This window comes from Anguilla rostrata, chromosome 9 (genome assembly GCF_018555375.3).
Source record: "Anguilla rostrata isolate EN2019 chromosome 9, ASM1855537v3, whole genome shotgun sequence".
Classification (NCBI taxonomy): Eukaryota; Metazoa; Chordata; class Actinopteri; order Anguilliformes; family Anguillidae; genus Anguilla; species Anguilla rostrata.
Genome location: NC_057941.1, coordinates 8,026,566 through 8,051,637, shown reverse-complemented (window position 1 = coordinate 8,051,637; position 25,072 = coordinate 8,026,566). Strand labels below are relative to the sequence as shown.

The window sequence follows — 25,072 nt, the reverse complement described above, 5'->3', positions numbered from 1 at the left end:
CTTGGCCGGAGTTGTCAAAACCACGCCTATAGAGGCCCACAATTGGTCCAGAAAGCGTAAAATCAGCAATCAAGGGGGGCTTGGTTCATTAGTGCTGGGATCAGAGCAGGAAGGACATGTGAGAGAGTCACAGTTCTTCAGTGAACAGGGCAAGATCTAACAATTTCAACTCCGTGTCGATTATCCTCGCATCTCCATTTTAAGAGTGATCTTATTTTTCTGAAAGCGATTTTTGGAGAACAAGGAAGCCCTAGATCTGACTCTAAACAGCCGATGCCGTCTATTTGACTGGTAATATTACGGGACTCCGAGGAAGCATCATTGCCGGGAGAATTTAAGCAACTCCTATTTTTTGGTAGCAGAGAACGTTTCTTGAACACCCTCCTTTTCGTCCTTGGCACCGCAGTCGACTTCACTTCAAGAAGACCAAGCATTTATTCGCCCGGATACATACTTCTTTTTGGGGAAAACATTACAGAGCATATTAATTTCACATCGTTTTTTGGATGCACCGATGAGAGATCCAGTTTTCACAGGGACTGGCATGGCTTATCACCCCTTCCACGCTCATCGGGCGGCCGACTTCCCCATGTCAGCCTTCCTAGCCGCCGCTCAGCCGTCTTTCTTCCCGACGCTGACGCTCCCACCCGGCGCTCTCACCAAGCCATTAGCGGACCATGCTCTTAGCGGAGCTGCGGAAGCTGGGCTGCACGCGGCTTTAGGGCATCACCACCAGGCGGCTCATCTCCGTACACTCAAGAGCTTGGAGCCGGAGGAAGAGGTGGAAGACGACCCAAAAGTCACCCTGGAAGCCAAGGATCTGTGGGACCAATTTCACAAAATAGGAACCGAAATGGTCATTACGAAATCTGGAAGGTAAGGGTATGCATTTATTCGCCTATTTCCTTGTAAAATACGGTCATTAGACACACGGAGTAGTCCGTAGACTACTTAACAGGCAACGAACCCTATATATTTGATTTAGCAAAACGGTAATATGAGCGTGAATCAAACTAAAAACTGCAGATAAGAACACTAATATTTACCAGGGAGGCCTCGCTACGTAGTGTTGCCTCATCTGAGATTTCGTATTGTAGTTCATATAAAAATAGACTATTTCAAAGATTGGTTATGCAGAATTATGATTATAACAACATGTAGGCTGATGTGATATCAAACGATAGCAACACAATTATTGCGTTCTGATTTATATTTTTATTTTTATATTTTGGCACAACGCAATTTACCGTAAGTTTGACAAGGAGAATGGAAATCGTTCCACTTACGATATGTCCGCTTTTAAACATTATTTGGGTCAGGAATCCCCATAAAATCTACGAGCAAGCCCGTTGTAACTCAGCATTTTACATTGCTGAAAAATATGCACTTGAAATGTTCTTGGTCCTTGGTCTTGAATTAACAGGCTGTGAATATTATTGAGGGGAAATGTCCAGTAATGTAACCCACAAATGTGGATCAAACCATCTAGCCTACTGTACTCTGACAGTTATTTTGTAAATGTCACTTAAAAATAGCCTAACATTGCGATTTAGGCGACAGATCAATACCATAAATATAGCTATAGAAAATGGTATTTACATGTTTTAATAGGCTTGGTATATAATGCAAACATTCAGTCTAAACGTACGGCTTAGCCGGAGTGTACTCAAAAATGAATTATTTCACTGTTTTTTAAATCTTGAACACAAAGCAAATATACGGTGCAAATCTGAAATCATTTATACTAGACGACAAAAGGGTATTTTAGCTATGCGTATTTATTTTATTTCAAATTAGATGTGCATTTAAGGCGCACAGTGAAGAACGACAGTAAACATAAATGCCCGCGTGCGGTGGTGAGTGTGCGGCTCTGACTTCAAATTGGCGGCATTAAATAAAATTCATATTGTTAATTCCCTCTCTTGTTTGTTTTTCAGGCGAATGTTCCCTCCCTTTAAGGTTCGAGTAAATGGTCTTGATAAAAAGGCCAAGTATATCTTATTGATGGATATAGTCGCCGCCGACGACTGCCGGTACAAGTTCCATAATTCTCGTTGGATGGTAGCCGGGAAAGCTGACCCAGAGATGCCTAAGCGAATGTACATCCACCCGGACAGCCCGGCCACGGGAGAACAGTGGATGGCGAAGCCTGTTGCTTTTCATAAACTCAAATTGACGAACAATATCTCCGACAAGCATGGATTTGTAAGTATTTTTTGTTAGTCAAAAATAAGATTTCCAAATAATAAATGTAAAAAAACAATGTCGATACATTTTAGAATGCAGGCTTTGGCGATCTTTTTAGCAGCAGTTATCAGTGTATTACAACAAAAGATAAAATATAATTTATGCAATTAGTCAATAAAATGTTTTGATACAGGGTGCCGACTAATTAAATGGATTTGTTGAGACAATGAAAACAAACATAGAATATAATAGTCATATACCAATGGTGGGGAGTATTACCATCTATGTGTTAATGAAATTAAATACAGGTCTGGGAGTGTTTTTGCGTACATCTTGATTTTGGTAGAGCCATGGCCTTTTTCAAATGATCATTTTGTTAGCCAAATAAATAGCCTATATTTTTCTGTTAACGTGTGCTCTGCAAACAACACAATCAGCACTCTCCAAAATAACGTAAAAAAAAAAACAGAATCAAGGGAAATAAGTACATGCACGCTTTGCTGGTTTTATATTATCTTTCGTTGCTGCACAAACTATAGGGTTATGCAAGCGACAACTTAATGCTTTTTTCAAATAGGCTTAAGGGTCCTTACAATTGTATAGTCACAGAGGCCTGAATGCATAGTTCCAGTATTGGCTGGTTTGCAATAAAGAGCTTTAAGCTTCACGGAGTGGTTTCGTGTGAAACACGGAGACCGAGTTTGGGATTAGGTAAAGTGGAAGGAATCAGGTCAAGGAGATGGGGCAGACTCTGAGTCTCGCTGTAATGAGTGGGCGAGCCTCTCATTGCGACCTTTGACGTCTGGTTAGATCTCCTCTCTCCAACGGGATGACTTAGGCAGCCGGGAGAAATGTGTGGACAACCCTAGAGTGTTTTTACTGTCTTTACAAGTGCAATTTATAATGAGAAGAAGGAAAGAGAAACGGTTTAGGCCCCGTCGTTAAAACTGAAAGCAGAAAAGGCTACACGTTGCTGGACTATCTCCAGCATTAAACAGAAAAACAAACCAGGGGCGGCATACCAATTGAGTACCAACGTACAATTGCACCACCACCATACAATCCAATCTAAACCAATCTTTCAGAACAGGAACGTGCTTTATAGCGTTCATGAATCACCGCCTTTGTACAACGTAATGACTCGCAACAAGTTTTTTTCCACACATGCGATGTTTCATATTGATCACAAACAGAACGCTTGCAAGAAACATTTTCGTGTTATAAAATATTACTTAGCTTTCATTTCAACGCCACTAACACGAGAAATTAAGCTAATTTATATTTTCCAATTAAAATTAATATTTTCATTGACCCCAGTCTGGCAAAGACACTGAATCGAATCATAATGTAAATATTTAAGTTACTGTAGTAGTAGTAGTAGTAGTAGTAGTAGTAGTAGTAGTAATAATAATAATAATAATAATCTTGTAACATGCAAGTGAACAATTATTATGTAGCCTAAGGGATAAAGTGGCATACCAAAATGTATTGACATATTAGAAAATTAAAATTGAACCTGACGAGATTTGTCATTTGCTTGCAGACTATTTTGAATTCGATGCACAAATATCAACCCAGATTTCACATCGTGAGGGCCAACGACATTCTGAAGCTCCCCTACAGCACTTTCAGGACTTACGTGTTCCCGGAGACGGACTTCATTGCCGTCACTGCCTATCAAAACGATAAGGTAAGTTGCTAATGCTTGTGAAGGCCTACGTCTTTGACACTGCAGCACAGCGAGGCTTCTCCATTTGCTATCGCATCATCATTTCTTGTTTTAAAATGATATACTTTTGAAAATACATCTCCCTTTGATTTCAAATGAAATTATCTGGGGTAAACATTCGGTAAGGCTGACTTGAAAGAGCACCTGACTGTCAGAAGTATTCCTGGTAATGCAGAGTGAGATAGACTTGTGACCTTTTAATACATGTATTTTTCTTCTGGTTATGGTCGCTGGTGCACAGTAGGTCGTTTATCTATCTGGCAACTGTTGTCGTAAAACATCCGCATTATTAGTTATCAAAAAGCAAATAAACGCAATTAAAGGGAATTTCTAATAACAATACAAAGGATTTTTTTACGTCTAGCTGTGGCACGTCTAGTGCTATAGTTAGTTCGCGTTATTATTTTTCCTTACCGAAAAGGGAGGCCCATATTTGAAGAGAAATATTAATTGAGCAAACATTAATGTTGAAGGAGTTCATATAATATGGTACGAACGCTAATTTCGCAATGCCAATTACAAGGCAAGGAAAATGTTATGAAAGGTCATATCTCTATCCAATTTGTCTTGTCACCCAACGTACCCTGCTAGCAGTGAAATTAAGTAGGATATTTTTGGTTAGAGGAACGTGCCAGCAATTCCTATATTCTCGGGGACTATTTATTTTTTTGTTCCCCTCTAATTCTCCCTCGCGCACCCTTCCCTTGCCTGCTGATGCTAATTGACGTCCATGTCCGAAGGGGCCTGGCGGGCCTGTTGGTATCGTAAAGTTTATGGCAAAGAGTCACAATCGATTAGAAGGCACTTAGGCACACCAGCCATGTCCGCAAGCAACTACCCCGAAGCACCACAATCTAAGCGTAACAATTCGGTTACGCAAAGCACGAGCACGACGTTAGGCCTACGCCACTGATTCACAGACTCGATATTTCAAAACACCGAGGGTAGACCTAAAAGAGACAAAGCAACTTTAACATAACGCATAACGCTTTGTGCATGTTATCTATAATTAGACACATATTATTACCACTGCAGGTAGGTCGTTTTGCCTGTAAAGTGATAAGGCTATAGATCGTAATAGTCATTTGGCTGCAGGTTATACCACAGTCACTGCCATTAGGCCATCAAAATATTAAACTTGCGTGAACAAAAATTCCAGGCACGTAATTAATAATTGATTATTCAGTATCGCCAGCACAATACTTCAGGCTCGTATCTCCATCCCTCCCTTCATGTATTAGAAAGGAATAACGATATATCTAACACAGCCATGTTTAGTCGCCGAATATCCTCACGGGGGCAGTGAAAAATAACTTCCTATCATTAAGAGTCCATTAATAATGTAGGCTATTACCGTGGCCTAATTTAAAATAAATCAATCGGGTGTTAAACAAGTTATTTTCTATGCTATAGAATGATTTTCTGAATATCACAATGATCTTTTGTAGTCATTATTTCTTGTAACGTGTATTTTATAAACGTGCATTTAATTGGTATTTACTTGGTTATCTAAAAACCTTAACTCTAATTTCTCACACATAATACTACTACGACTACTACTAATAATAATAATTCAGAGCGATGGAAATAGTCTCATAAGTGATGCCATGTGATCAGATAATAAGATTAATGCAATATTTTTGACAAGGGTTGCTACGACTAAAGCCATTTCTGTGCCTCTCTCTCTCTCTTTAGATCACTCAGCTGAAAATTGATAACAATCCTTTTGCGAAAGGGTTCAGAGACACGGGAAATGGACGAAGAGAAAAGAGGTATTGTTATGGTTAAACAACTGATACAGTTAACAAGTAATACGACCGTATGATCTATGTATATGTAAATGTGTAAGTCCATCATTGTAGAACTATTGCAACAATGGCTTAAACTGCATATATGATAGGCTAAATGTAATTAAATGTAAGCAATTAATTTACGTACCATGTGATGCCTAAAATCCCTTCTTTGAAATACAGATGCAATAAATTAATTTCAGTTCTCCCTTCAGGAAGCAGTTAACCCTACCGTCGCTGCGCATGTATGAGGATCAATGCAAAGTGGATCGAGACGGCGGGGACTCCGACGCCTCTTCCTGTGAACCCACGATCGGCAGGGATTCTGTGCATTCGCCGCTCGGACCCGTAACCAGCCCATTGAGGCTCAACAGAACCAGCAGAGGTATATGGCAATTCACGATCTCACCATTTATCTATTACGTTGCATGCCATTGGTGGACTCTCTTATCGCCAGAGGCTCGACCATTCCAGCGTTAGGCTTCGCTACATATTTTAGTTTACATTATATTAACTGAGGTTTTCAAGCGTACTCATACTCAGGTAGCCGCTGTGAACAATGCCTCGAGTACATCACACGCCGATGCCTTGTTGTTTTTATCACATTTTCCCTATTTTAAACAAAGTTTTAAATTAAGTAAGTAGGCTATTCTTTTGCCACATTTAGATATATTACCATTAAGCAAGAAATAAACGGAAATATCAGTCACTGATATATTTATTGTCATTTGCATAACCACTGGCTTATTTATTGTCACGGACGAAACCTTGCACTTCATCGCTGATATTGAGTCAGGCTGTAGGCTTTTGGTGTTAGTTCGTTAGACCGCCTGGACACCGACCTGGTCAGTCATCTGAACAATGGTTAGAGAGTAGACAAGCGTCCCTGAACGTGGAAATAGGAGGCAAGATGGGGAATAAATCCGCGCGCCCTGCATTAGAGCTTTGCGCGTGATCTCACAGGTCAAAGCATACATAATATATAATCCGAGCACGATATGATGGGAGGAAATTACTGCTGTTTGGTTCAATGCGCCTTCTAGCCTGCCGGCCTCCTCGGTATGGAGCCGCGGTTCAGTGCCACCACCTGCCTTTGGTCTCCGGCACACATGTAGCGTGCAGGAGCATCTGACGGCCTGAGCTCAACCGGAGTCCATCTAATTCCCCCTGCCTTTAAATACACCAAAACAAGCAACATGCTTTGCTTTAAAAAGTCACGGTTCTTAAATTACTGTAACCTTTTCAAATAACTCAAAAACTTAAATTATTCAGTCAATGAGCCGATTTAGTGACATTCGGGAGGCAGACGTGACTAAAAAAAACCTGCTTACGACGAATCACTAGGCTATTTGTACTTGTAGACCTATGGGCATTTTACGCTAATGTGGCTGGTGTGATTTTGATTGTTTTAACAATTAATTTAAGCTTATCGTTTCATTTCATGCTAGATATATGTCTGTGAAGTTAGAATGGGTTTACACAGTGTGTGCACCTATGGAATGTTACATGCATTAATCAGCACGTTATTCGCAATTGTATCGATCGACAGACGAGAAAACCTGCAACGACAGCGACCAGGAACTTGATCCGCAAGAGGAGCGCTCCGTCGGAGCGAGCAGCCCCGGCCCCGAGACACCCTCTCCCTTCAGCCTCAGATGCGAGGACAGAGTGAAGGACAAGCCTAGCCCCGATAAGAAGGGCGACTATCCGAATTCAAAGAAAGATAACGACTCTATATTCAGCATCAGAAATCTCGAAAAGGACAAGTCGGAAAATAGGCACAGGAAAGAGACCGAGTCTTCCAAGGCAGACACAGACTGCGGAGGCCTGAGCGCGAGCAAAGACGGGTTCTCTCCGCTGATGGTGCAGACCGAGAGTCCCTCTCACTTCAGCACGGGACACCTGCAGAGTTTAGCCCTATCTGGTCTGCACAGTCAGCAGTTTTTTAACCCTTTGAACGCCGGACAGCCTCTGTTTATCCACCCGGGACAGTTCGCGATGGCCCCCGGAGCGTTCTCCACTATGGGCATGGGACATCTGTTGGCCTCCGTTTCCGGAGCCAGTGGACTGGAGAACGGAAGTCTGTCTGCCCAAAGTGCGGGCACCCCGAACCCTTTCCCGTTTCACCTGTCCCAGCATATGCTCGCCTCTCAGGTAAGCGCGTTAATCCCCTCTGTGCATTTCACGAATGTGACTATTCATTTTAAGTCAATATATATATACCAACAACCCTATAGGCCCTGCTAGGTATAAAAAAAAATCACAACATAATCTCACAATATTTGTAATGATCCTTTCTCAGGTTAGTGCAAGTGTACTGTTTTGTTTGAAAGGTGACTAATAAGAAACCGTCACTTAATATTAACCCCTATATTTTGAGCGTTTTCAGCATTGTGGTGGCAAATCTCCATCTCTTTAAAAACGTGAACTTCTGAGTTTGTGGAAATATGCAAATCAGTTTGAAATGAATATAAAAGTGACACATGTATTATGAATATTTACAGTATTTTTAGGGTATGATGGATAGCCTATAGAGTTTATGTGAATGTTTTTATACCGGTATTTTACAATGCAAGGTCAGAAACCTAATTATAATTCAGGCGCATTCTCCCCATATACATTCATCCAGTACAGCCTGTATATCACAAAAAATGTGTTCTGCTAAAACTGTCTAAAACAGTAATGGTAATGCCGAAACTGCGAATGAACAAAGTATGGCTTCACTGAATTACATGCCTAGCAAATAATTAGATAATGTGTTTGGCAACCTATGCAATTCTTAAACTAAAACTAGAACGAATACTAGATGAATACTAGAACTAGTCTCGCACATATATTTATATACTCTCAAAATGTTATTACTGTGTTTTTGCGTTACTGCTTTTGTGTTACCAATATGTAATTTACAATGGGAGAATTTTTTTACATTACAGGCACTTAGCAGACGCTCTTATCCAGAGCGACTTACACAACTAGTGTAAAAAGTAACACAAAATGCCTTGTGCTTAACTAGACGTGGAGATGTTTTTTTTTTTAATGGCACATCATTTTTGGCTTTTAACACATCCGTTTTTCATTGCAGGGCATTCCAATGCCGACCTTCGGGGGGCTGTTCCCGTATCCATACACCTATATGGCCGCCGCTGCCGCAGCCGCCTCCGCCCTCCCAACCAGCAGCGCTGCGACTTCACTCTCCAGAAATCCCTTCCTCAACAGCTCTCGGCCCAGGCTCCGATTCAACCCCTATCAGATCCCCGTGTCTATTCCTCAAAGCACAAACCTGCTCACTACCGGACTGCCCAGCAGTTTGGCTCCGGGGTCCGAGTCATCGAAATCGGGAAGCAGGGAGACTAGCCCCGTGCCCGAGCCTCACAACCACAAAGCGCGGCCTAGCCAGAGAACCGGTTCACCCAAAACATCTTTGAAAGAGTCCATCAATGAACTCCAGAACATTCAAAGATTGGTCAGTGGGCTCGAAAGCCAGAGGGAGACCTCTCCATCCAATGACTCCCCAAAGTGACCAAGGGCGCCATCAGATTCTATCCATTCACCTGGTTTGAAATATTCTAATCATTTCGTAACTGATTTTGTACAGCACGCTGCAGACTATATGACACGCTAGGGTGAAGACGTGATGGACCTGAAACACAGGCTTTGCCACAGGTGGCTATTCAAGGGTTAAAACCCTCAAAATGGTTACAGATATTTCAGTGATATTCAAAAGGACAACGAGAACGTCTCGCGCTTGTAATAACCATTGTGTTCTAGTGGCTAAAACTTGAACCTATACTAAGTGAAGTTGTGAAGATTTAAGGACGGCTGCCATGCTATAACGCCGTGAAAAGTGAATTGGTATTAGAACCCATCTCCATGAAATTTCCAGGAGGTCATAGCGAACGGGAAACTGACACAAATATCAAATGGTATTTAGAAAACCAGAGGAGAAAACATGATTTAATTTCATTTATAAAAATTGGAGTCAATTTGGTCCATGGAGGAAGTATATTTAAGGCGCAGCATAAAGCAAGGTTGTTGATAGATAGTAAAAAAGCTACATCCAAAAATACATTTCAAAAGGGATGGAAACTGAAACGTTCCGTCGTGAGAACTGGTCTCTGAAACAGCTGTGGATGATCGATCGCTTGTAATATGACGGACAATTGTATTTGAATTATTTATGTAATTAAAAGAAAAGTAATTCTGTAAATAAGGTATAAGGATCCAAGAATATGCAAATGGCTATTAATTTATTCAAAGCTGTACATTGGCGTGTACATACTACTTAGATTTTAACACGTTGCATTTATTTTCCTTTTTGTTTTCGATTTTACATGAACGTATATTGTAAATGAAAACCATTTTGCGCTTGTTGGTTTGAAACAGACAGTGTCTCAATATCTGTGATGCTTATTTGTCCTGCCTGTGAAGGAAGCGCGTGCCATCCTTGCATAGCTGTTCATTCGCCGACGACACTCACCACGTTACTAAAGCCCCCAACTGACCACCTAATAATATACAGCTACACACAACGGCAGGAAGCCCTCAGGTTTTTTCACTCTCGCGGAGAAGAGATTTGCTAAGTTCCTCCTCAGTGTGGGCGCAAGATTTAAACGTATCTCATTTATGCTGGTTATTCGGGTAATTTCAAATGTTTTGTTGAATTCTCTCACACTTTCAATAAAAAAAAACAATGTGTTAAAATGTTGTTTGTATCATTATGCTATAAGCATGTTATTTTATTTATAACGTGTCAAATTTGTTATTGACGGTCAAAGTAGTCTACAGGATTCAAGCGAAATGAAAAATGGTCTCGAACTTCAGTCTCCGTTTTGTTATCTGCCCTCTCGTGTTCATTTACACCTGAGGCAAATCGAAAATGCGACGTGAAATGAAATTTCCAATTATGGAGGATTGGGGTTATGTTCAAAGGAATTTTTTAAGCATTGCTGCTTTGTGTCAAAGTCTGCAGTCTGGCAAAATTTGAGTGAGATTAAGCTAAAACGAAAAACGTGGGTCAGAGGCTTAAAAGACCACTACCTTAAAATAGTTCCTGAAATTTGAATGAGACATCTCAAATAATTTTCATTAACGTGTGCTATGCATTGCTTTCATACTTTCGCATATTACACGAAAAATATGCAAAAACGTGCTAAATATAATCCTGACACCTGCTTGAATGTTTACTTAAAAGTCACTTTGAGACTATACTACACCAAGTAATGCTTATAGGCTTTAACATTTTGCCAAAATTCAACTTCGTTAAGTCAGTAACTGTAAAATGAATTATTACTTCGATTCCCAGCGCCATTGAAGTCGCCTAAACAAACATGCAACATAAATAAATCAAAGGTATTTTCAAGTGTGAGAACAAGAACACTCAAAAAGATGACTCAAGTCTACATTGCGATTTGCAACTGTTTAATCGATGAAAAACAAACAGAAAGCCAACATTCCATTATATGATTTATATCTACTGACATATATTTTATATTTTGAACTGTAGGCTAATACTCAAATATATGGCAATGTTCATGAGGAAGATGCACACACTCTATATAGTTCAACCAAGAATTACCCGAAAGCAGAGGTACTGCGCCCTCTGCCGTCACATTTTCAGGGATATGTGTTGACCCAACTTTCAAGACACAGTGCTTTTGTCGTACCTTCATAGTTTTTACAATCGGTTGTTGTGTTGTTATTTTTTTTTTTTTAACTCGCAGCAGATAGGGCAAAACAATTAACATAAAACGTTTGCTGGCTTAAGCAACCAACAGATAATTAATTTTGCCGGAAAATATCTACCAAACACAGGCCACTGTCAGATGTAAAATTCATGAGAAGTTCTCATTTTAATACAGGTTAGTTCAGTACAATAATTACATGTATTCTAAAATGTAGTTTGTAGTTTTCAAAACAGAGAGATTAATCTGGATTTGAACGTAAAATATACAATGGACATATAGGCCTATTTTGTTACTATTAAAACTGAAGAAGCCAGTATGGATCATTCATAAGCTACAGTACAAACTTCTTCTTCTTCCTCTTCTAACCAAAAGTCAGCTGGATAGCAAACAATAAAACGTTGTTGTATAAATAGACCTACTTTTATTTCTTATAAAGAATTTAATTTCCTTGTCGGTAAATTTGTATGAATATACCAGTTCGGATTATTAATTTTGGCTTGCTATGGCTGAGGTAGGCCAATAGCTTTGGCCATAGGCGGACAGTTTCCAGACTGTGCTACTGTCTGCCATTACTTGTAAAATAATTTGGTTTCATTTAAACGACGTATTGTGTAAGTAACTAAAATATCTAATATGAAGAGAAGGCCAAACCGCTTTTCACCCACAGGATGAAACTTAATCGCTCCGCTCTGGCAATACTTTATCACTTCAAAGATACATTGGCTAACCTATAAGCACCCAAACATACAAACAGTGCATAAGCTATATATATATTTTATTATTTTTTTATTTTATTTTATTTTTTATTTTTTGCTGTTGCAAGACCTTGGAAAATTAATACCGAGCTGTTACAGCAAACATCAAACTTTCTGTGGTACCATACATTTTCCATGCTTCAATAGTTCAATTTCAAGTGACGCGTCTTCATAATCAATAACAGCAACAACAACAACAACAACAACAACAAATAATAATAATAATAATAATAATAATAGTATTGTGTATACTGCTCATTGTGTGCTATACTTGGTTTGAATTCGACACAGTCGCCATCACAATAAGGCATTTCACCAGGGGGCTTTCTTTTAGAATTCTTAGTGATAAACATAAATCTGGGTTTCCAGTCTGCTGCCGTCCGGTAGTAGGCTATCTATCTCCGGTTATATATAGAAAAAGAATAGTAGTTTAAGGTATTTTTAGAAGCGTGGTGTATGGTACGGAAGTCCCTACGCCCCACCTTTCAGTGTTTTTCAACAACTCCATTCTTTTGCCCTTTCTGTGACTGTCTATCAAAACGCGAGAAACGTTTCAAGGCCAACTCTAGCCTATATGGCGATGCATTTAATTCACAGAATACGTTCATGGCGTTTTTATGGTCAGAGAAAGCCGATAAGTTAAACCGAACTCCGCCACATTCACGTGTCGCACTTTCAATTAGACCAAAATTAGCATAGGTAAATATCCTTGGTTACTATATGAGCTTCAATATGGATCTATAACCTACGGCGCTGTTTATTGACGTGACCGGGGTCAGCTTAATAAAGCCAATAAAAATGATGATCACCTTAGCCTATAACCGAATCATAACTGTGTCAAGATCATACAGACTAGCCTACAACGAGTTGAACATTCCAATGAGAAACAATGAATAATAATGAGCTCTTTTGAAATATTTAAAAATCAGTTTTTAGATCTGCTGATTTAAAATTGAACAGCTAAGATGAGCCAATTTTACCCAACTTTCATCTTTGGAAGAGTCATTAAATGTTTTGTTTTACTTTCGGTGAGGAACCTTGGCGTACTGGACACTAGATGAGAGGTACGGTTTATGTTGTCTACAAATTATTTCTACGTAGCTCAGATTACATGCAGTTATTGCTCACAATCTCTGTTCTTTTCGCTCAACGACCAACGACCCTTTTACAAGAGAGAGAGGGGGGAGAGCGAGAGACAGACAGAGAGAGAGAGAGAGGGACTTTTGCTTGGGACCCGAGAAAAATAGCACTGTCATAGCGAAAGGGTTAAGCGCCGCGGCAGGGAAGTTCCGGAGGATGGGCGCTTGGACGCCTAGCCACTCTGGCCGCAGACAGCCCTTTGTCCAGGGACCGGCGCCTGTCGCCTGCCTGCCGGCCACACAGCCTCCCCACACCCGCTTACAAAGGCTGAGGGAGATCCCGAGAGCTGCAGCTCCTAATTAGAGAGCCCCCTCCTTCTTTCTTTTCTCTTCTTTCTCCTACGATAATCACAAAACTCTCGTTTTATTAAGGGGCCATTGTTACACTCTGTTATCTCCAATTAACAGAGCGAGGGGCTCGACCTCCTGCTCTCCCGGAGAAAAAACTATTTGTCTAAAACAATCAGTCAATGATCGATCAATAGGCTCCAATGGCGGCCTCATAGATACTGACTAATGATTTGTAATTGTACAGGGGTAAAAAGGCCACGTCGATATACCACACTTTTAACGGCGTAACGTTCAAGACTGTGTATATCAAGTAGGCCTACTATACATACGAGCTCTCTCAATAATACAGATTGACAGGCTACTGACGGAGTAGTTATAATACGCTATTTGAATTCTCTTTGCAAGGCAACATAGCCCGTATCACACTGGAATTAATGGTGCACGTAGCGACATATTTAAATGGACAATCAATTATTTGTTTAGAAACCAATACATTTATATCAAATGCTAATGTATTGCACGGAAATACGCACTGTCATCTCCAAAAATTCTGCATTGATATCTGTTAACAGATGGCTGCGGTCGGCTATATGATAAATGGATGAACACATAATGCACAAACCAGACCGGTTGACACTTAAAAATGTAGTTCAATACAAGTACGATGGAAAAAGAATCTACACAATAATAATAATAATAATAATAATAATAATAATAATAATAATAATAATAATAATTTATTTTTTATTATCATTATTATTATTATGTTTTCTAATGCTTATTAAGAAGTTAAGAATGTTGAAGATCATCGAAATTTGATCCGACGGTAAGTTCACAGCTGCGGATTAAATGAAACTTTCAAATGTGATGCCAATTCACCGATTGAAATACCGACATTGTGGTTTCTAGCTTCATGCAAAATAGCTTAACGCCACCTCCGCTTTTCAGAGGGGAGACTGATATTCGTGATTTATTATGACCACATATCGTTTTGTAGGCAACTGGAAAATATATAACAAAACGCTAAGAAACGAATGCAGTTCTCATCATTCGTCACATTCACAAAACATTTTCCTTCGTGATCATATATAGAATTACTACACCGTACGCTTAGTTCAATCCGATTTACATGCATGGCTGTCTACCAAATATGGAATGCTGAATGAAGCCACACACCCAGAGAACATGGCGTTTTGAAAGCACTCATTAAAACAAAACCTATTTAATTAATTGTACATTTGACAAATTTACCCTGTTCATGTCCAGTTGGCAAACACTTACCTTTTGCTTTCAGACGGTAGTTTGATCTTTATGTTCTTCATAACAAAGCACACACTGACAGAACAAAAAAAATCACACACACACACCTAATATTACCTGTCTGGATTATATTATGTACAAATGTAATTAATGCTGATCATAGTATAAAATGCACTTTAATGTTAGTTCTGAATATTTTTAAAGACTCAATTTCATGTACAAACAATCAAAATATTGTTACAGTAGTTCAATCCATGTAGATATAAAACATTCAAAGAATGAAGTAGCAGACAAGTAAAATTTCATTGTTTGCTATTTTAATAAAAACCTGTGTCAGGGCATCTTGTAGAAATGTAAAGAAACCACTGTATAATGTTTATGTCAACCATTTCTGCTATTCAAAACATAAAAATGAAGAATCTTAATCTAAGATTTTCATTAGATCTATTGATGATAAAAAACTTTCAAAATATAGAAAATGTTCTGCATTGATACGATTTACAGATAATCAAAATAATGTCACAGGCATTCAATCTAATCAACATTTGAAATATTTTATTTGTTTATATGTTTGGATCATAAGAAGTGACCAATTAACAAATTAATACAAAAGATTGATTTCTAGCACAGACTTTATTGAAATATCTGAGGAGAACTAACAAATCTTTACCTAATTTTTTTTACTGCCACACAATTCAAGGCATTGCTTATGGGCATCTGAATCAGTTTATCGGTTTAAATATTTATATTTGTGAAAAAGGATTATAAAACTTCTTTTATCCATATTTTTTTAAATGCAATGTGATGGAGGCAGCAACCAAACCCAAATAATACAAACATGCAACACATGAAACCTGTAGCATTGAACTTGGGAAGCCTGTTCTGATAGTATTCCATGCTCTCTATAGGGATCAGTAGTGTTGACTATGGTGGCTGGATATATTTCCTCTATAAATGTAAACAAATTGTTATATTTCCATAAGAGTGCTGACAGTTGTGGGGGAGGGGGTGGGCTATTGTCAAAATCTCCCAACATGTGAGATCTAAATGGGGGGATTTGAAATAGGAGAGCTACTGCCCCCTGCTGGAAATAGGGATTCATTGGTAACCTTGGATACACAGCAGCCTTGTAGCAGACCAGTGTGATGGTAATTAATCTAATGTAGGTCCTATCTAAAGGTAGCTGCAAGGAAACATAAGTGCCCAATTCTGTGTCCTCCCATGGGCAGCATGCAGCTTTGGACCAGACCAAATACCAAACGAAAATGAAACCTGCAATGATGAAAATGTAACCATGGTTTCCAGCTCAATACCAAATTAATCCCCATGGCAACACACCTAAATTCACAACCACAACCACTTGGGGGCTTGATTGAAAATATATTGCACCTGTGTATGCTGCTTCCATTTGTATCCACATGTTGCCAACATTTGTTGGTGCTTTTTTCCAGTGTGATATAGCCAAACCAAAAAATAAGGGTTTAAAAATATTCTTTCTGCAGATGAAGTGCTTGGATTTTTATTTTTTTATTTTGTATGTTCTTCCACTTGGGGGACTATATTAGCAATTTTCAATATTTCTGAGTAGACAAAGAAATGTCACAGCACAGGAGTTTACACAACTTCCCAATATGCAAATTACTTTGCATTTACATGGGCTGGCACACAATAAGCAGGTCTCCATTTCCAATGAACATATTATTATAATCATACGGATGGAAAAATATTAGCCCTCAGCAAAGCTGGCCCAGGGAATTAACTTGACTGCATTTGATACAGTCATATCAATAGTCTGAAATGGAATTATGATGAGGATATAAGATTGAAATGGTATAGACAATTATGAATATAAATATATTAACTATCATGATTGTGATGATGATTACATTATTATTATTAGCAGTAGTAGTAGTAGTAGGAGTAGGAGTAGTAGTGGTAATAGTAGTACTGACAGTAGTAGTGGCAGTAATAGCTGCAGCAGTAGTAATAACAGTGGCAGCAGTAGTGGTAGTAGCATTAGCATTTCTCTATCGTAATCACAATGAGGATGTCAATGGAATAAAATGTAAACTGGCATGTTCAGGGGCTGGAGTACCATGACTTATCACTAGGTGTCACAATAACCCCCTTTGGAAAATAAACCAATAAAAACTAAAAACACATAAAAAGGAGGCAAAGATATTTTTAACACCGCTTTACACTGGGAAAAAGTTTTGGGGGGAAACACAAAGTGTCATTAAGACAAAAATTTGTTTCCATTTTATTGTTTTGCTGCTATTTATACAGATATGTACTAACTCAAGATGTGCCACAGTTAAATCTAGTTTTTTATTCATATTTTACTCGCCATGTAAAACAAGCAGTGTATTTATACATTAATTCAATTATATTTTTTCTTATAATGTAACAATGTATTTCAGAATAGAGCCATGTAAATTAAATTATTGTTTATTTGACCTTAAAAGTCAGTCGACTCCTAAACCACTAAAAAATAACTCAAAAAATAAAACAACTCAAAAATGCAAAACAACTCTGTCAACTAAACACTGTTGGTATAAACCTTTAAAAATTTGAATGTGTTTGAAGGACAGTTATTTGACCTATTCATACATTAGCAAACAGTTGTAATTTTCTACAACCACAACCGCAGCCTAATGACATTAAAACAATTCTGCAATGACTCCATAATAACAGATAGCTGGTAACAACACAAGCATTACAAACATAATGCACACTAGCATGTCTAATGGTTAGGAGTCCAGTAGCCTGCAGCTTTCCCCCCCTCCCATTTTCTTTATAAAATGATCATACCCTGGAAGTATTCCTGTTGTAGAGAGAACGGCATATATGCACTTATTCAGCATATGCAACCGTTCAATGCTGCAAACCACTTTGACTACTTTCCCACTAGTGCCATTGCTTGGGTTTGGAGTATATTGGTTTTAATAGCATACTAATTAAAATCAGTTAGTCAAATAGATATAGAATAGTTAAAAATGAGATTTATTTAGTCCATGGTTGTGCTACTTTTGGACACGTTTATATTTACGTTGTTAAATGTAACTTGGCTAAACTACTCATAAGTTTTTTTAAACTTTTATTCCTATAGCAGCCACTTTATATAACGTAAGGATTGTAAGGACATAATTATTTTTTAGTTATTATGACACTAATCCCAGTGACACACGTGACAGCCATTTTGAAGAGACATCTAACGGCCCTCTAATGCTACTAATGTTTTCAGCGTTTCTGAAAGACAGCCCGGGTTTTACAGCCATTGACTGGAAAAACTGCAGAAGAAAATCTAAATGAACAAAAAATGGAAATAATAAGAGAGCAACATTTTATTATCCACAGTTCTTTTTTTAAAAAAAAGAACTTACATTCAATAAAACTTAAATGACAAGGAAATTTACTTCAGAGGCTTTAAATATAGGCTTTCAAGTCTTGCACAACGCATTTACATTGCGCAAATCAGTACTGGGCATGAATTTGGCCCTCTGTGAAATAATTTGCTCCTGGCACCCAGCCATCCCCCTGACAGGGGGGGGGGGGGATGAACGCTGGAGGTAAACCAAAGCTAGGCGTCTCCGTCTTGATGGACAACGATCTTCACCCACGAGCTCCCGAGACTAAATTAGCTGGCGCTCATATAAACACGCGATCCCCTCTCACGTCCCCTGCTTGGGCCGTGTGTAAACAGCGAAGGGTGCAATCACACGCGCACACCTCCGTGTACGCCATCCACACCGAGGACTACCCCCGTTGCATCAGGAACACCCCGCACTCCTCCACCCTCGCGCCTGTCGTTCACGAAAGGTGTTCCTGCTATGCGGGCGCAGGACGACTGCTTTTCAAACACGAACCCGAGACCACGCGAAACTCATTAAGACCCAAAAGTCAGTATCGCCCTCGGATGAACGAGGGAAGAAATGCCAGCCTGACTAAAGACAGTAAAGAAACCCACAGTATGTCACACACACCTACCTCTGAACCAGCCGGGTCTTTGGTGCTGTAGATTAGCACAGTGCGACTGCATTCACGCAGTATCCTTTCATCCCGTTTCAAGGATTTCAAAGCTGTTTACAGTTGGGCTGGTGACTCACTTCAACCACCACCAGTTTGTGTCATCCACCTGATTCAGAGCAGCCATTTTGGGAGAGAACGGCAAGCACACAACAGCTGAGGGCTGAGAGGAAATAACTTATTTACCCAGTGAAACTGAGGAGTGAACACGGGGGCCAGATTGAAAGTTTGGCCCATTTGTCAATGCCTGGCTTTAACTTTAACACAAGTGCAATCACTGCAATAGTTATTCGTTTCTCGACTGTAAGTTGCCAAGTCCTGGACTCCACAAACGTGTGATCATAAGGTAACAGCTTCATATTCTAGGTGGGGCTCTGCTGTTGTACGCTTAAATGACCAATCAACATCATTTCACAAATTACCTAGCAGTTTAAATGGATAATATGAATCACATGATATTTACTATTTGTCCTTGAGAGGTAGATTAAAAACCGGAATTAAGACCTTTTTTGCATGCATGACGTGTGGGCAGAGTGTACTGTTTATCTGACCTTTCCCAGAGTAACAGAGGTGTAACAACATACCAAAAAATAGCAGAGGTGGAAAAATCCAAAAATCCAGGTTCAGGAAAAAAAAAAAAAGTCCTCCCAGGATTAGATTCACTAAAGGATTTCGACTGAATTTCCAATTCAAATGCAGTTGCTACTGGGTCGCAACATCTAGATTGTATTTACTGACTCGCTATTAGGCTGTATTTTTTTGCGAGATTACATCACTCTACAACTTTCCTTTTGATGCATAGTCAAACGTGTTTGTGCAAATGTATACCTGGAATGAACATGCTAAAACAGGGTGGAGATTATGGAAAATTAGGCCAATTAAGTATTCCGTCTAATTTATTAAAGCATTCATTAATTGTGACTCCCCTCTTTGTGTGGGAATTTTTAGAACTCCAGAAAGCAGGAGGTAATTTGGGCTGATATAGCCTATAACTCATAAACAGGGTGTTAGGCTGCACACATCCCCAAAAGTCCAAACCGTTTCCCTTGTGTGCTGAATAGGGTGGAGATGCACGAATGCATCCTCTGATGCATAACACTATGGAAAGGAGATGTTTTTTAAGGGTGTCTCTTCACGCCAAATCGCGAATGAGGGCGTTGAATTTATTTGTTTGCTTAAATAGAACCAGCCTTGGTAAATCAGTCGTTAATGTGTCGGTATCTGCAGCCAAAACAGAGATGCAATACACTGAATATTTTGCGCTGCAACTATTTCCTAAGTCTGGCCTGGTAAATATTTTTTTCCAATCACCTGGATTTGCTATTTAGTGCAATTCTTCAGCCAGGAGGAAGAAATAATTAGTGAAAGCAGCTTGACTAACATTGTGGGTGGAAGAAACACAAGACAGGAAATTTACTTTCTGACCACTGGAATTTCCACCACCGAGAAATAGTTTCAAACATGAAACAGCGGTCACTGACAACAATGTGTACAGTAATTATTGCAATACATATCTTACTATCTGAGCACAGGCCTTTACCTCAGGGGAATATTTTTACTTAACAGTAGATAATGAGAGTGAATGGTGTGTGTGTGTGATTAGATTGGCGGCCTGTCCAGGGTGTATTCCTGCCTCTTGCCCAATGCACACTGGGATAGGCTCCAGCACCCTGCTCAGGATAAGCGGGTATAGATAATGGATGGATGGATGGATGGATAGATAATGAGCCCAAGGAGCTGGTGGGCCTAGTCACACATAGACTATAGGCACAATAGGCTTTGGTACATACTCAGAGATACAGTGTGTACTGTTCAATCTCTGCATTCATTTTCCCTTGTTTTCAGAGACTTTGTGTAAATATATATTTTTAAATGACATATAAACAACTCAAAGTTAAGGACAAAGTGAATTATGGTTAGATTTATTTAACATTGCAAAATAACCCTGTCATAAATTAACTGATTTTTCTTTGGATTGCAATGCAGGCTGTTATTAATGGTAAGTCTTTAGCTGCTTTAACAGGTATGTAATGTGACTTCATACATTATGAACATTCATTTCAATTACTATATTGACTTCCACTTGCATTTCTTTCACCTCTTCTAGTAACTCTGCTACTGTATGTATTTACCCTTGCCTGTAAGTCACTATTAATGAAGGCACTTCTCAAATGAACCTGCATGAAGTGAAGAGATGACGTTACTAATCCTAACAAGACACTTCCTTTTCACATATATAAAACTACGAAAATGATTTGGAAAATTAGACTCTACAGACACAATTCCTTTTAAAAATATTGTCTGGCAGAATAGGAAGGAAAGAACAACAGTCCAGCATGGGGATGCATCAACGGCAGGAAGTGTTTTGACCTGACACTGCTAACTTTCACAATCACTTCTATGTCTCTTCTCTTTCCAGACTGTGACCACTTTGGATTGTACCAGTGCAGGAGAGCTGAGAACCTCATTAAAGCCACTTACGATCACATTTATACACATTTATTTTATGATTTTAAAATTAGCACGCGTGGTATGAGACTTCCAACAACAAAAAAAGAGAAAAGATAATATTTTGACTGCAAATAGCCTTCCTTGCTTTGAAATAACACCTAGGTTTAACCTTCAAGGAGATTGGAGCCTTACAATGATTCTGTCCCTTCCACCCCGTATAAGGAGTGTTAGGGTGAGGGGCTTGTTAAACAACCAATGTCTGTATTTTTATCAGTCTTCCTCATAAATAGCAGATTATAACTTAATGATTACATTTTCTATAATTAATAATGAACAAATAAACATATACATAGACTAAATAATCACAGAAATACATGAATAATCCTAAACCTAACCAAAAACTGTTGTAAGTCATAGGCTTCTGTTTTGTCATGTCCACACATGTATACACATATCTGCATTTCCTGCAAAACCCTCAAATTATGTACCATGCCTGAATGATTTATCCTCTGGCCACACCCACTGCACTCACCATGAAGCTTTTAAGCGCAAGTGAGGAAGAGGATGATGTTCACTCTACATTTTTACTGGGAAAATACCCTCCCCGCAGTCAGTTTGCATATCGACATTTGTCTCGGTGTGGAATAACATCATGTAGAAAGTACCCTATAAGAACAGAGTCACTTAACAGCTCTACTACAGCAACGTGAGCCAGTCTGTGGCACATGTGACTCCACGTCTGCCACTGGAGACCTGCGAAAAGTTTGATCTCATTCTATTTTAACATTCCATACATCCCCCCAAGTTTTCTTGGGAGGATTATAACTATATAAGTGTGCAGATGATTAAAATGAAACTATACAGTCAAAATATCACATAATAGGCTTTTAATTAGGGAAAGATCTCATTATTTTTGTGGACAAAATGATGCTACGAGGCATCTTTAATGACAAAAAATGAATAACTACAGTTTAGAAATGGAAATAGATGATATTTCATAATATTAAATGTAATTTTTTAACATGATGTACAGCATGACAAGGTTACATCAAAATGATATACTCAATGCCTTCCTTTTTAAAGACAATATCCAAATTCTATCTTTAAGTATTGTAAACATAACAAACATTTTTGACATTTTATATTATTGATGTTGCATTATATATATATATATATATATATATATATATATATATATATATATATATATAATGCAGCATCAATAATATATATAATATAATGTAACAATATTTGGAGTTTGCTAATTTAGTCTGAAAATATTTAGCCTAGCACTATGAAATTCTATTCCAAACAGCTTTGACATGTCAGTAGTCATTAGCCGCTTCAATTACATTCATAACTTTATCAAGTCGGATGCTATTAAAACCAAAGTCCATGCAGCCCGATGATAACAGATGTTGCATTTATACATTTATACATTTATTTATCGAGCATCCAATTCCCTCTAGAATACACTCCAAAAATCATACTAACTTTTCAAGGACAGATAACTTTTAGAAATTATTTATGATTTGATTTATTGCAAATAAAAATACACACTTATACTCGAAAATTGCTTCCGGAACAGATTTTTACTTGGCTCGCTCAAAAACAGTTTTTTTGTGAATATTTCCCACAAAGTTTATCACATTGCTCCGCTCCTTGCCTGGGAGGTGGTAGAGAACTGAATTGCACGTGCACAAACCTGAAATAGCCACGGCTGCCGCATTGTACATTAAGTTATTGCCTGTGATACATTTATCAAGCGTTACATATGGTGACTCTCCCTTCTGTATAAAGATATATTAAGACATTGTTCTCTTTGCGTTTCACGTAATGATCTAGTCACTGTGTACAGATACAGAGTGGATGGCAGTCCTTTATGATCAGGTTTAAATTACACATTGAATAACTTGCTTGTAATTAGAATTATCGTAAATAAATTAGAGGCTATGGTCCAATTTATCGTGAGAAATAACACAAGGAAGAAAGTAATATTGAAGATTTTACAACTTATTTCCTTTAAATTTACATTTTAAAAATAAGAATGTGTTTGCTTAATTAATGTTTGACCTATAGTAACGCGGAACTTTTAATTCCCTGTCCTTACTATTTCCAATGTAGGCCTATTCAATTTGTCATTTAGATTTTCATAATTTAAACATGTCGTTCTTAGTATTTACTATGCATGGAAGTAAATGTAATTCAACCAAAAACATAACATATATTATCCTTATTAAAACGTTATTCAAAGTTTTCGGACACAAATAGCTATAGGCCTAAAACATAATTTATGAAGCCTGTTGATGTCCCAACCTCAATTGACAACAATTATGATTCTCCATTAATTGTTGTTGAGTCAACAAATATGTTCGTCAATAAAACAAACTTTAGTATTGGTAATAATTGTTCGTATTGCAATTATGCTAACATTAGGCCATTCTTATAGAAAAAGTACTATAAAATGTTATCTGCGAACCAGCGCTGTAGGCAACTCGTTTTCTAAATGTGATATTCAGTTAGAAAATTTCACAGCACACACCTTTCAAAAAAAATATTTAGAGACTGTAATAATAATAATAATAATAATAATAATAACATTTTTACTATTTGTTCGGGAAAATGCACTGCGCCGTGTTTCTCATCCAAGTAGGGTACTCTGCAAGACAACACCCGCCCAAATAACATCTTAAAAACAGTTCCGTTTATTCTGCCCCTTACCGCTGAACCACGTGACGCTGGGTGTGAGGGTTTAAATTCACTTTCAGAAACCCCGCTCAATTCAACCCCTATAAAAAAATTCAACCATTTAATAGCAGCAACTTACATACCACTGCAAGGTACTATCTCCTGTTGGAGGACCCCCAAAACAGACATGTTGCTATATTTAGGGGAATAGAGTGCACGCGTTAGGATACCTATTGCACCGAGGCTAGACTTCAACATAGGAGGTAAGGGTCAGATATTTCAATCACGTGTAATAATGTGGTGTATTACCTTTATATTTGTGATATGTTTGTCTCTACTTTGTATGGTAATGCGTAATTATACATTAAACAAAAAAGTACGATATCTCAAACCAGGTTTTAACAGTTATGATAACTGCATTTATTTCAGCTATTACGTTTTGGCTGCTGGTGCGCATCGACTTAAAACGGCGCATTGTTCAACCCTAGGATGACCTTTTAATTGTGCACATTATGATAAGATCGACTCAGAACATTGGACCATAGCCTATTTATACTTTTCGTTTGGTTTTACTATTGGATCTAGAAAAGTTTTATTTTGCTTGGACTTGCAAAGGCTACACTTTGGACTACATCGTATGAAGAATTTAGTAATAAAAGTCTGTACACTTCTTGTCAGGACAGCGGCTAGGCTATTTGGCTTTGGGCCGGAATCGAAATATTTACCCTAATTTTTATCATGTGTCTATGCTGTACTTTACATCATCGTGTCATGTAGGTTTTTTTACCTGGTGACTTTCCTGATGACTTTATATAGATTTATATAGAAATATAAAAAGTTACTACCTACACTAAGAACGATATAGGCCTTTGAATTCCCCATACTGTATGCCAACCACTAGACTATGAGTAGCCTAAAACAAAGAGCAGACTATATTTGTATGCAACACAAGTTCCAGTTACTACAGGTTGAGTAACGAAAATCGTTTACCTTAGGAACTCGAAATTTGTGCAAAAAATTTTGGACACTGGTGTTATGCCACCAAAATGGCTTTGTAAATCCAATTTTACAC

At 38.4% G+C, this 25,072-nt stretch overlaps 1 protein-coding gene across 2 annotated transcripts; it reads left to right on the top strand.

Moving 5' to 3' along the window:
* The first annotated feature begins 91 nt into the window (after positions 1–91).
* Positions 92–10,407, top strand: tbx2b (T-box transcription factor 2b). Of its 2 annotated transcripts, none has more exons than XM_064350074.1 (7): positions 92–876; positions 1,938–2,205; positions 3,731–3,877; positions 5,612–5,688; positions 5,910–6,091; positions 7,256–7,860; positions 8,789–10,407. In XM_064350074.1, the coding sequence occupies exons 1-7, from the start codon at positions 515–517 to the stop codon at positions 9,224–9,226; spliced, it is 2,079 nt and encodes a 692-aa protein (XP_064206144.1). In that variant the 5' UTR covers positions 92–514; the 3' UTR covers positions 9,227–10,407. The 2 variants fall into 2 exon arrangements, with proteins under 2 accessions (XP_064206144.1, XP_064206145.1); XM_064350075.1 differs by having other exon boundaries at positions 93–876; positions 5,922–6,091.
* The last annotated feature ends 14,665 nt before the right edge of the window (positions 10,408–25,072 follow it).

Bases quoted from the DNA above. Each gene is read 5' to 3' on its own strand.
- tbx2b (XM_064350074.1), top strand. From the start codon at position 515: ATGAGAGATCCAGTTTTCACAGGGACTGGCATGGCTTATCACCCCTTC. The intron at 877-1,937 runs GTAAGGGTATGC...TTTGTTTTTCAG, and splicing joins GTCATTACGAAATCTGGAAG to GCGAATGTTCCCTCCCTTTA. The intron at 5,689-5,909 runs GTATTGTTATGG...AATTAATTTCAG, and splicing joins AATGGACGAAGAGAAAAGAG to TTCTCCCTTCAGGAAGCAGT.